Source organism: Carassius auratus, chromosome 5, assembly GCF_003368295.1.
Source record: "Carassius auratus strain Wakin chromosome 5, ASM336829v1, whole genome shotgun sequence".
NCBI classification, from domain to species: Eukaryota; Metazoa; Chordata; class Actinopteri; order Cypriniformes; family Cyprinidae; genus Carassius; species Carassius auratus.
In genome coordinates, this window is record NC_039247.1 from 21146563 (window position 1) to 21160200 (window position 13638).

Genomic DNA, 13638 nt, shown 5'->3' on the forward strand with positions numbered 1-13638 from the left:
TTTGTAAAATATAAATAAATAAATTGTAAGAAAATTGTATGGTGTAATCTGTATTGTGAATTTTATCGCATCGTAAGTTTATTGAATAGTTACATCCATTTTTTTTTTCTCTGTCTAGTTAAATAAAATTTTGGCTACCAAAACCTAAAGAGACCTAGCCCGAAGGTCTACCAGGGATTTTGAAATTTTGCAAGCTCTGAGGTGTGTTTCCAAAAGCATTGTTAATATCGACATTGCTTGTGACCGTAGCAAACGAGCCCTGTCAATTTTGACTCAGCCATTCTTTTGCAACTCTTTTTCACTTAAAGTTTGGTCCATTTATTAAATAAATATTGTATAACTTGGACGACTGTGCCAGTTGTTTTAGCTACTTTTATTATGTGTTTTTGGTGTGTCTGGATTCATTTTGAAGCTTGGCATGCAGCATGAAATAGCACGGAAACCCATTCATTGTTCAAATTGAATTTATATTGATTGGAAGATTTAAATGACAAAACATTCTGTGGAAATTTGATGTTCTTAAAAATAAAAATGCAAAGAAAACAAATCTTATGGTTGGTAGATGTCAGAAAGCATAAAAACAAGACATCAGTTAATGTTCCTTTGTGTTATAAAGCTTAAGTATTTCAAAGTAGCCTATTCTAAAGTATTTAGATTAAGTTACTAAACTAACTTTTTTTTTACATGCTATTACCATTACGAGTACAAAACATCCACACACCACAAAATAATGTGGTGACTAGAATGACCGTGTCTTTCAAAGTGGAGCTTTGGCCGCCTCTTGACACTCATGATTAATTTAAAATGGGTAGCAGCAAGCAGAATCCAGTCACCATGGCAGCAGTAAGAGAGGACAAGGGAGGGGAGTTGGTGTGTGGTGACTTGCTTCTGAAAAAGACGCAGCAGAAGAGATGCTTCATCCTAGCTGCACACAGCACCGCACCGGGCAAAGACCACTCTTCTCCATGGCTAATGTCATACAACTCACCTTACTTCTCATCTGCTGTGATGGGATGAACACAGGTATGTGCATTTCTGCTCTTTAATGTAGTGCAACATTTATGGGGCCTTGTTGTTGTTTTTTTCAAGCTTTGACCTTGATATCATTTAGTCTGAATTTAAATCCCAGGGATTTGTTTTTTTTCTGGGGAATGGTTAATTTATTGTAAAATGTTTCTAAATAATTGTAAAATCATTCTTTGATGTTTTTAATGTTAAACTGAGTTAAGGCTTCTGAGTAGGCTAATCCAGGTTTTAACCTTGATTAGGCCAATTTCTCTAGTAGTCATGGTGAAGTGAATCGTTCTGAGCCATTGAAGTTTTCATCACAATTGTACAGAGAAAATGTTTATTAAAATGTTCATTACTCGAAGCTTTTAAAAAAAGGTTTATGCTGTGGCCATCTAGTGGTCATAAAAACAAATAACACCTTCCAAAGTTTAATGTTCCATTACAGCCATCTGGTTCTACAAATTATTTGTTTGTTTGTTTGTTTTATTATATTTTATATAAATATTTTTTTACTGTTAAAGTCTTTCGGCACTAAAATAACTAAAATATAAATTTATAAATTAAATCTATGATCTGTTTATTTTAACTCTGAATTAGTCCGATATATCATGGCCAATATGATATGATAAAAATAATAATAATAATAATAATAATATTAAAAAAACAATGCTAACACACTGTAATGTGATATAATACAAAGGAAACAGCGCTGAGGTCAACTTCGTTTGAACCAGATACTAGCTGTGTTCGACTTGAGTGCCGCGCAAACAGATCGAAATCTGACTTGAAGCAATGCATGCAAGTTAGACATTTTGTCTGACTTTCGGCGCCGTCGGAGGCGGAGTTGAAAACGGAGCCATCAATCCGACGCTTTCTGCTCCCGTTGGGGGGTATATGTGCTTTTTTCAGTATTGTGTGATAAACGTGACTAAATAAAACAGTACAACTGCTACAGAAAAACTGCTTTTACCGTTGTAAAAACAGATTTGCACGCGGTATACAAACAAACTTGGAACAATATACAGGTGCTGGGCATTTAATCAAAATATCATCAAAAAGTTTAATTATTTCATTAATTTCATTCAAAAAGTGAAACTTGTAGGCTATATTATATTTATTCATTACACACAGACTGTGTGTAATGTTTATTTCTTTTAATTTTGATGTTTATAACTGACAACTAAGGAAAATCCCAAATTCAGTATTTTAGAAAATATTAATATTGTAAAAAAGTTCAATATTGAAGACACCTAGTGCCACAATCTAATCAATTAATTAACTCAAAACACCTGCAAAGCATTTAAATGGTCTCTCAGTCTAGTTCTGTAGGCTTCACAATCATGGGGAAGACTGCTGAGTTGACATTTATCCAAAAGACGACAATTGACACCTTGCAAAGGAGGGCAAGACACAAAAGGTCATTGCAAAAGAGGCTGGCTGTTCACAGAGCTCTGTGTCCAAGCACATTAATAGAGAGGCAAAAGGAAGGAAAATAAGTGTACAAGCAATAGGTATAACCGCACCCTGGAGAGGATTGTGAAACGAAACCCATTCAAAAATTTGGGGGAGATTCACAAAGAGTGGACTGCAGCTGGAGTCAAGAACCACTACACAAAGACATGGGTTTCAGCTGTCGGATTCCTTGTGTTAAGCCACACTTGAACAACAGACACAGTCAGAAGCATCTCGCTTCAAAAAGGACTGGACTGTAGCTGAGTAGTCCAAAGTTATGTTCTCTGATGACAGTAAATTTTGCATTTCCTTTGGATATCAGGGTCCCAGAGTCTAGAGCAGGGATAGGCAACTCCGGTCCTGGAGGGCCACTATCCTGCAGAGTTTAGCTTCAGCCCTCATAATAACTCACCTGCCTGTATCTATCTAGTAATCCCGAAAACACCTTGTTCAGGTGTGTTTAATTAAGGTTGGAGCTAAACTCTGCAGGACAGTGGCCCTCCAGGACCGAAGTTGCCTATCCCTGGGCTAGAGGAAGAGAGGAGAGGCACACAATCCATGTTGCTTGAGGTCCAGTGTAAAGTTTCCACAGTCAGTGATGGTTTGCGGTGCCATGTCAACTGCTGATGTTGGTCCACTGTGTTTTCTGAGGTCCAAGGTCAACACAGCCATATACCAGGAAGTTTTAGAGCACTTCATGCTTCCTGCTGCTGATGAACTTCATAGAGATGCAGATTTAATTTTCCAACAGGACTTCCAGTACCTGGTTTAAGGACCATGGTATCCCTGTTCTTATTTGGCCAGCAAACTCACCTGACTTTAAAACCCCATAGAATATCTATGCGGTATTGTGAAGAGGGAGATGCGATTATGCTAGACCCAACAATGGATAAAAGCTGAAGGCCACTATCAGAGCTACCTGGGCTCTCATACAGTAACATCTGAGCAGTGCCACAGACTGATTAATCCCATGCCACGCTAATCATCACTCCTGACGTACCACAGGTAGCTGGGATCCGAGGAAAGGATCTGCTCAAATGGAAGAACCCAGGAGCCAGGAGCTGTCCTCACATCCAGGCTTTAAAATTTGACAAAAGTGCTTGGTGAGGTAAATCCTGCCACAGCACATATATAACCCATAAAAGTTCCACTAAGGAAGGCTTGCAATGAAGACACCGACCTCGTGGAATGAGCTCAAATTTCTAAGGGCAAAGCGAACCCGCACACCTCATAGGCTAAATATATAGCCTCCGCCAGCTAATGGAAAATGCGTTGCTTTGTGACAGCACAACCTTTATTTTTACTCCAAAAATAAATGAACAGCTGGTTGGACTCACGTCATCGGGCTGTCAACATGGATCTTAGCTCCCTCACAGGAAAAAGGCCTAGATCTCCTAACCTTGCCTCTATGAGGAAAAAAGCCTCCAAGACCACCTGCTGGAAGTGAAAAGGATTTAAAGCAACCTTAGGGACATAGTCAGGCCTTGGTTGTAGCGAAACTAACAGAGCTAACAGTAGGATTGTCTCTACAGTCAGGATTTATATTTATAAATTTTTTTGACACAGTTTCCAGGGACTCAAACTGATATCCTGATAACCCTCATAATACAAAGGATAGATCCCATGATGGAACTCACACAGGGCAGAAAGGCTGCAGCAGTCACCAACCCAGCATAAATCGAGAAACCAGGGGATGACGGCCCACTGAGATGCCACCTATGTTCGAGTGATTAGGTGATACACATATACTTTAAGAAAGTCCCATCTGAGGGGAATCTACCACGGAGAGCCCGCTAACAAACTGATCAGCTCTGCAAAGCACGCCTGAGTGGGCCACCATGGAGCTACCAACAATAGTTTTTCCACTCTGTCCAACTGTATCCCGGATTTCAAAACTGAAATTCGGAGGAAAAGCATACAAACTGGTTCTGAGGATTTCTTGGGTTAGACCTTCCAGTCCCAGGGGCAATGGGGGGAATAGGGAGAACCGAATAAGTTCACTACCACCTGTCCAAACACTCGCCATATGTAGCTCACTGTTTGGGGGTGCAACCTCCATTCCCTTTCCTCCAGGCTCTGTCTCGAGAGCAAATCCGCTCCGAAATGCAACTGTCTGGGGACGTTAACCATTCGATAGACAGAAATTTATTCTGAGACCATAGAAGGATGTTCCACCTGTTTCCAACCACACAACACACCTTCTATACATCTTTGGAAAGCTGCCGGCGCATTGGAAAGGCCAAAAGGAAGACGGATCCACTCATACAATCCCCAAGGTGTGCTGAAAGCTGTCAGGTGCCTGGAGTTCTCCTCAACAAAGCCCTGGTGATATGCACTGCCCTGGTCAAGTATGGAAAACCATGAGTAACCTCCTAGGCTATCTAATAGGTCCTGAATACATGGAAGGGGGTGACGGTCGGGGATAGTTTTGCTGTTAAGTCCACGAAAATCAACACAAAGGCGTAGGCTCATATCTTTTTTTCTTACGCAGACCACGGGAGAGGAATAAGGTGATACAGACTTTCTAATCCATCCATGATCTAGCAGCTTTTGAACATGTTCCTTAACCTCTCTATACAAGGGCTTTGGGACTGCGTTGTAGGACCTTTGGACTGGTGTATCATCTTTTAAGTAGATTTTAGGTTGTAAGTCAGAAATGCAACCAATATCAGTGTCATATTTAACAAAGACATCTGACTGGTCGAATAACATACATTTCGCAATCTCCTGCTCTTCCTCAGCTAGATGAGACAAGTCAACAGGAGAATGCCATTTGTCTTTGGTCATGTGTGTGGGTTTATGCATTTCTTTTTTTCTCAAAGTCTGCTCATGAGTACACAATTGAGCTGCACACAAGTGGGCTGTATTCTGAGGCGTTGGATCACCGTTTATGGAGGAACGAGGGATTGGTTTAAGATCAAGTATATCTTCAAGAGTACCAAGAATGGTTTTCTTTGCAAGATAGATGTCATGTTTTGTCGAGTTCTGAATCGGGATTTTGATGCGCTTGGATGAGCCAACAGGAACATCAACTAAAGCTGGGAACAATTCTAGACCCTCCGGGCAATGATTCTCAGGGCTCGGCTGAAACATCATCGTACCTCCACTGTTCCATCCTCGAATTCTACACTGGACTTCATGGATCTTGCCTGAAGGGATATTTACACCTTTCTTGCCAAGGCGTACATTACACTGTGGCATCTCCGTGGGTCTAATGGTATGGAGAGTGAAGACTAATGCTTCCAAGGTACTGTCACTGACACTCAAAGCTTCTTTAAGTATTTCAGTTACATTAACAATATCGTCCTGATCAATGTTTGCTTTGATCATCTCCGCAATTACATTACTACCTAAAAGAGGGTAATTGCAGTCACGACTGATAAGTAGTGGCACTCTGATTGTCAGGCGCCCATGACGCTGGCTGCATATCTGAAGATCAATCTCTGCCCATCCATCAAGGGGAACCTGAGAATTAAGTTTGACTGTGAGTGTTTAGGTGTTTTGACCTTTTCTCGGGGCTGCCCCTGTATCACTGGCTGCCCCTCTCCAGTGACCTCTTCCCGTTTCCCGACAACCTTCGTTGGAGACAGCCAATGGCGCGATGTCCTGCCTGGCCACAAACAAAGCAGTGAACACAGTTGGTATTGTTTTTTTTGTACACAGTCATTGCATCTACCTCTGGTCTCCGACCATGGTGGTTGTGTGCGGTCAGTAGGTGAGTGGCAGTCTTTCAGCTTCACAGCCTCAGTGGGGGTGGACATCTGGGCTAGATGCTTGGTTAGAGAAGAAACTTGAGCAGTTAATTCTTTGATCGCATCACGGTTTGCTTGCAACTCAGCGTCAACTTTTGTTGGGGTGTTCAGTTCACTTTGAGAGTGCTGAGCAGCACTTACAGTAACTGGTCTGCTTTTACCTACTGAACCCAGTCTTTTCAATCGCCCTTCTTCTTCAGCTGTTGATTTTGTTATTTCTTCCAAAGAGCAAGTCACTAACCTGCATGTCTGAGAGAAAAGGTTTAAGATCACGTCTGACATGGCTGTTCCTCTCATTTAACCCCTGGTAAAGTGTGTGAATGAAAGTGCCCTGAACAAGCTCTTTGTTATAGCTAAAACCTACACCAGGTTGTTGTGACTCAAAAAGAATGTGCTGCTTCAGGCCCATTATTCGGTAATGAAACTGTTGTGGGTCTAGCACTAGTTAGCTCTTGAAAAAGTTCAGTTACATTTTTGTCTCTAATGTGAGAGCGCAGAAATCTTTTCAACCCATCAGTAGTGAGGTCATCCTTATTAACCAACATCTCTCTGAATGTACCAGGTTTTGTTATCTTAAGGACTGCTCTGATAATCTCAGACTCACTGAAACCCTCCTGCAACCCATGATCCATTTGCTTACAGAGACAATTGAAAGACATGTCACAGCCTGTATCACAAATTTGACCACCATGCAACTTAAACTCTCTACGTGGTAACAAAGCTGAAACATCAGACAATCTTAGAACATGGTCAGAAATGTTAGATAAGTTCATCCTACCCAAAGGAGCATCACCAATTTGGTCTGGCATACCAGGCGTTGATTAGGTGGCTTCTCTGGTAAGTGCATAGGTGTCTCTGCCCTGAAATGATGAGTGCATGTCAGTCTCTCTGTTCATGCGTAACGATTGTGTGCGAGTTTCTCTGTCCATGTGTAATGATTGTGTGTGAGTGTCTCTGTCCATGTGTAACGATTGTGTGCAAGTGTCTCTGTCCATGTGTAACGGTTGTGTGCAAACTTCTCCATCGTCATCAGTTGGAGTGTGACCCTGTTGCTGTGTTGGTTAATCTCCCATCAAGACAGGTGCCACATTACCCAATTCAGCGGCTCTGGTTCCTGGAGCTGATAGCACGTCATTAAGTAGGTCAGAAAGGAGGAGAAGTTGAGTCATGCCCTCATCTTCTGCAGCTTTTAACTCATCACTTCTGATGTAGTTGACAATTAGGTCATAAAGTTCGGGTTCACTTAGATCTGCTACATGGTAAGGTTTACGACCGTCATTTATCAAACCCCGCGTCCTCTCACCTTTCCCACTTGGGATCTTCACACGGTCCTTGGAGCACTCAAAGGACCTCCCTTTGAGTCGCTGCGTTCAACTGACCTTTGGCCCCAAACACTCAAAACTGCTCTGCTACTTGATCTAGCATTGGTCAAGCATGTCAGTGATTTGCAGGCCCTCTTGGTGAGCCCTGCATCTCTTGAGTTTGGGCCCAATGAATCGAAGGTTATTTTAAAACCCAGGCATGGTTACATCCCTAAAGTGCTCTTGACACCATTCAGAGCACAGGTAATTTCCCTCTCAGCTCTGCCTCCATTGTAAGGTGAGCGAGAGCTGGATTTACTCTGCCCAGTGAGGGCTTTGAGGATATACATTGAGGTCACAGTCGTTCAGGCAATCTGACCAGCTTTTGTCTGGTTTGGTGACTGCACCAAGGGGTCTTCTGTCTCAAAGCAATGCCTTTCGCATTGGATAGTCGACACTATCACTTTATGTTACTCCTCTATGGGCCTTAAGGGCCTTAAGTGCCCCATAGGAGTAAGAGCCCACTCCACTTGTGGGATGGCCTCTTCATGGGCCTTGTCTAGATGTGTCTCTGTCAAGGGCATCTGTGAGGCGGGCGGTTGGTACTCACCATCCACTTTTGTCAGATTCTATAACCTGGACATTCTGAACTTGCACGCTCAGGTCCTTTTGGTTTGATACGACGGCCTCTATCAGACTCCATCATGCCACCTCCAGGGAGCTAGCTCCCTCTAGCAGTGTAGCATCAAGGATTCGACGGCTCCAGTCCTCTCACTTATCCCCTGGACCCCAAGGTGTTCAAGATAAGTCTGGTCATTCTCTACTGTGGCACAATGCGGTTGAATTCATTCCCCAAACGCAGTATGAGTAAAGTATCGAAAGGGAATGTACTTGGTTATGAACATAACCTCGGTTCCCTGAGATACGGAATGAGTACTGTGTTATATGCCATGCCACGAGGCTGTGGCTTCAGTGTCGTCGCTTCAGTCATATGACCTGATTTCTTCTGGCGATTTGCCTGCTTATATAGCCATTCGCTCACAGGCTCGCGTGGCTATGCAGCACTGTCATTGGTTTAAAAAAGTTTACAGATTAAACCAATGGCAGAGCAGTTGCACTGCATTATTGAAAATAAGGCTTCAGTATAGAGGAAAAAAGGAGCTTTTCCCCATACTCAGTACTCATTCCATATCTCCTTTCTGTATGTGATGCAGTGCCGTCTAAGGGCCCAAAGATCAAAGGCATCCAGTATGGTTTTCCAGCCTTGACCCTTACGCACAGAGATTGTTCCAGATTCTCTGAACCTTTGGATGATATTATGCAGTGTAGATAATGATAACTTCAAACTCTTTGCAATTTCTCTCTGGGAAACTCTTTTTTGATATTGGTCCACTATTTTTTGCCACAGCATTTGGGAAATTGGTGATCCTCTGCCCCACTTGACTTCTGAGAGACACTGCCAATCTGAGTCACTTTTTATACCCAATTATGTTGCCAACTGACCTAATAAGTTGCATATGTGTCCTCCAGTTGTTCCTTATATGTACATTTAACTTTTCCAGCCTCTTATTGCTACCTGTCCCAACTTTTTTGGAATGTGTAGCTCTCATGAAATCCAGAATGAGCCAATATTTTGCATTTCAAAATGTTTCACTTTCAACATTTGATATGTTATCTATATTCTATTGTGAATAAAATATAAGTTTATGAAATCTGTAAATTATTCCATTCCTTTTTTACTCAAAATTTGAACAGTGTCCCAACTTATTTGGAATCGGGCTTGTAACAAGTTTGCGATTCTTTGGGTGAAAGTCCAAAGGTGGCGTAGTCAGGCATTTTTCAATTTGAATAAATGTATTGAAATCCATTTCAATGGCCCCTAATGCAAAAAAAATAGTTCGAAAATATCAGTTTCACTCTCCCAAATGTGTCTCCGTGTGGATGGGGCAGCCAGCGCAGTTTCTCCAGATTCACCACATGACAACAAGATCTCGTGTGTTTCGGGTTATTCGAACCTTTTCAGTATAAATTATGTCCACAAATCTATTTTTAGAACGGCAAAAGTATTTTTCTATTGTAGTCGCACTGTTGTATTGAGACACGTTTATCATACAATTATAAAAGCATATATACCCCAACATTATTAGGATTTAAATGGTAAATGATTTTGTTGAACTTTATTCTTATGATAGCGCTGTATTAAGCAGTATAAAAAGTTTTTTCTGTTTCTCATGGAAATGTTTCTGAAACGTCTGTGTATCTGATAAAAATGCATGTAATTCACTTAATCTGAGATAAAGTACAGAAACACCGCAAGAGTGTCACGGGAGCAGAAAGTGTTAGGCTTGACGGCTATGTTTTCATCTCCACCACCATGTCGAACACATCTAATGTGAAATGTGTTGTTTTTTTGATACCATCTTCAAAGCTTCAGTCTGAATGTAACATCACTACACTCTAGCAGAATGGTGAGTTGGTAGTGTTTTTATTCAGTGCTAAGTCAAATGGCATGTATTTTTATTTTCTTCTTCTTTCATTTTTTTAGAAACATCCCCTTCCCCACAGTCTGATCCTGGAATTACAACACAGAAAGCTGTATCCAAAGGTATGGTTACCTTGTAATATCTTATTAGCCTGGACAAGTATGCAGTTGACATCATTTATAAGTACAAATGCTAAAATTATTACATAATTAAGAAAAGATTACAATTTGGTGAAAATGTATTCACCCTCTGGCCATCTAAGATGTAGTTGAGTTTGTTTCTAAATCAGAACAGATTTGGAGAAATGTATCATTGCATCACTTGCTCATCAGTGGATCCAACCTCTGCCTGCAGTCAATGGGTGCCGTCAGAACAACCGGTGCCATCAGAGTCCATACAGCTGATAAAAACATCACAATAATCCACATGTAATCCACATGACTCCAGTCCATCAGTTAACATCTTTTTAAGTGAAAACTTGCATGTTTATAATAAAAAAATCCATCATTAAGATGTTTTTGACTTTAAACTGTTGCTTATGGCTAAAATATGAGTCCTCTAACCATATTTCTTTTTCCATTGAAAAAGTAATCTCATCGCAAAGATCAAGGACTGTTTCCAGCTAAATCATATCTAAAAATATTTGTTGGTGGATTTTGATGCAAGGACGATAGGAAAGTTTCCACTGGAAGAAGCATGATTATTGATAGATTAGTCATATTTTACCCAAAACCGACTATATGAAGTTAAAACCCCTTAATAATGGAGTTTTTCTTACAAACAGCAGCTTTGCACTTCACAAAACATTAATAGAGAGACTGGAGTCATGTGGATTATTTGGCCTGTGGATTATTGTGATGTTTTTATCAGCAGTTTGGACTCTTATTCTGAAAGCACCCATTCACAGCAGAGGATAACTTATTGATTAAGTGATAATGCTACCTTTCTCCAAATCTGTTTTGACAAAGAAACAAACTCATCTAAACCTTAGATGGCTTGAGAATGAGTAAATGTTTAGCAAATTTTCATTTTGGGGGGAATTATTCTTTTAAAATGTGAATTTATGATTTTGTAATAAGATAATCAAAAATAGCTTAATCTACTAGAGACAATCCATTGAATTGTACATATCTGCAGAAGTTTGTTTTGCTGATTGGGCTATAATTTCTCGGAATACAGGTCAAAATCAAGTCATTATTGAAGAGCTTGCAATCCTGACACCCCAAAAAATAGAGCTTTTATGTAACCTAATTGATATACCAAATAACCCTCCAAACATTACTGGCTATTGGACTAAAGATGGACAAGAAATTGAAAACTCTGAAGAATCTGTAAATAGAAACAATGAACAGTATATCCTTAAAAGGACGTAAGTGGTTGTTTATTCAAGAAAATAATCGTGTCATTTTTAGTAAATGTGAAAAATGCAAATAAGACATGTTATAGGAGTAACATTAAGTATTCAGTCAATTCAGTATTACTAAACAATGATTTAACACTGCTTTAAGTTGTTTAACCTTTTTCATAGTTTCAGTATAGAGGCCAGAGACCTGGGAAACTATTCCTGCAACTTCAGAGAAAATGAGGCACAAGTTACATTTGTTTTAGATGGTATGTTGTCATTTTATGTACACATTGTGTTGTTTTAAATGGTTTCTTCAGTCATATCCATCATTTAGATTTTACATTAACCTGATGTATTTTGCTTTTTTTCTCAAGTTCCGGCAATAAAAGACACAAGAAACAAACCTGTAGTGAGCTACATCGGAGATTCAGTTGTACTTGAATGTAAACTCAAACTGAAACACACACCAAACACTTGGAATTGGTACAAGGCAAACGACACCGAAAAGGTGAACGAGAAATGAGGAACATGGGATTGATTATACTTAAATTAGACGTCACCTCACAATAAAGGGGTTATCATATCCAGAGTTATTTTTAAAATATTTATTGATATTTGCTTATTCAGTCCTATAGCTTTTATTTTGTAGTTCCAGTTATTGTTAGTATTGTTTTGTTAAGGTGCATCCCAAATAATGTACTAATGCACTATTCTATGATGTTTTGTAGTTATAAATAGTGTGAGTAGTGTGTTCACACTGAAAATTCCAAAAAGTAAATGTGCACTTTAAACACCCAGATGATGCACTTAAATAACCAGAAAAAAACGAAGATTGGAATGTTGGAGACTTTGCACTCAACTGTTGCAGCTTTAATTACATTGTGAAGGGGGAGGGGCTATCAGACTCCAATTATGAATGACAAGATAATTCCTAAACTACATGGTTGAGTACATAGTGCATCAGTACATAGTGTATGAGTACACAGTGTATAGTGCGTCTCTCGGGACACAGATCAACATTCCACACTTTCAACATCATAGAATAGTGCATAAGTAAACACCTTTTGTTTTTTCAAGTTTTCCAGCTACTATAATTTCATTTAATTTACTCAAAAATATTGTTAATAGTTGGACTAGTAACAGTAACAACATTCATATCAGTGTTTTTCCCTACACAGGTCCTTATCAATGTTACTGCAAACCCTCAGAACTACAAGATCGTTATTAATGGAAGTGATACAAAACTGACTGTTCTGAATCTGACTGAAGAAGATTCTGGAAAGTACATATGCAGCGCTGAGTTTGATATCAAACCCAGGGAGTCTTACGTCAAGCTGAAGGTCTTGTCTTATACTGAGCCTCTCAAACCCTTCATTGCCATAGTGGTTGAAGTCATTGTCCTGGTCACGCTGATTTTGCTTTGGGAAAAATGCAACAAGCCACAACAGGACAACTCTTCTGCAGGAGGTACAGTAAACTTTAATGAATATGAAGTATAATCATGCATATTCAGATCTGTCACCATTGAAAATTAACAAATGATTTATTGATTTGCAGAGAATGATGTCTGCTCAGAACAAACCAGCAAACTGTAAGTGTGTTCAGATCAGTTCGTATGATTTTAAAGATTCACTGAATATATTTCCTAAAAATTAAGTGATGATGCTAATGTTCTTTCTAGCGCTGGTGATGAGAACAATGGAGTGAACAACACAGCAAGACAAAGAAAACTGCAGCCCTGATGTTTTCATTTTAACAGAAGAAAAATAATGTGATTATGTAATGTGGCCTGAATCACATAAAGCAATAAGCAATATTTTTTTCCTAAAGTAATTCTGGCTCAGCCACATACATAAAAATATATACAGTATTACATATATTACATATTAAAGATATATAAAGCATGTTTTCTTCAAAATAGTGTAATTACTAAGGTTTAAGTGTATATATGACCTTTTGGAAGTCAATTAATAATAAAGGTCAACTAAAGATACAACTGATTCTTTTTCTTAAAGCTTTATTAAAGTATTAAATCGCTTCATATAATGAAAAGATTTCATTTCGGCTATATATATATTAATATATAAACACTGATCACACATACACAAAGGTCAAAGGAAGTTCAGCTTGGCACACAAGAACCAATGAGGTTATAAAGCAGTTGTATCTCTTTAGAAGACTTGGGCAAACTGCTTCATTCAGACAGATTACTTTTACGATATCTTTTTGTACTTTGTAATGCATGAAAGCTTTTATTTGCTTGGACTTCAATTAAGGAACAGAAAAAGCAAAGC

General features: G+C 39.5%; 1 protein-coding gene across 1 annotated transcript; it reads left to right on the forward strand.

The window, feature by feature from the left end:
* The first annotated feature begins 837 nt into the window (after positions 1-837).
* Positions 838-13104, forward strand: LOC113080831 (embigin-like). Its single transcript, XM_026252887.1, has 8 exons — positions 838-1023; positions 10062-10121; positions 11179-11368; positions 11528-11610; positions 11719-11852; positions 12523-12811; positions 12902-12935; positions 13026-13104. Exons 1-8 carry the CDS (start codon positions 912-914, stop codon positions 13084-13086), a joined length of 963 nt encoding a protein of 320 aa, XP_026108672.1. The 5' UTR covers positions 838-911; the 3' UTR covers positions 13087-13104.
* The last annotated feature ends 534 nt before the right edge of the window (positions 13105-13638 follow it).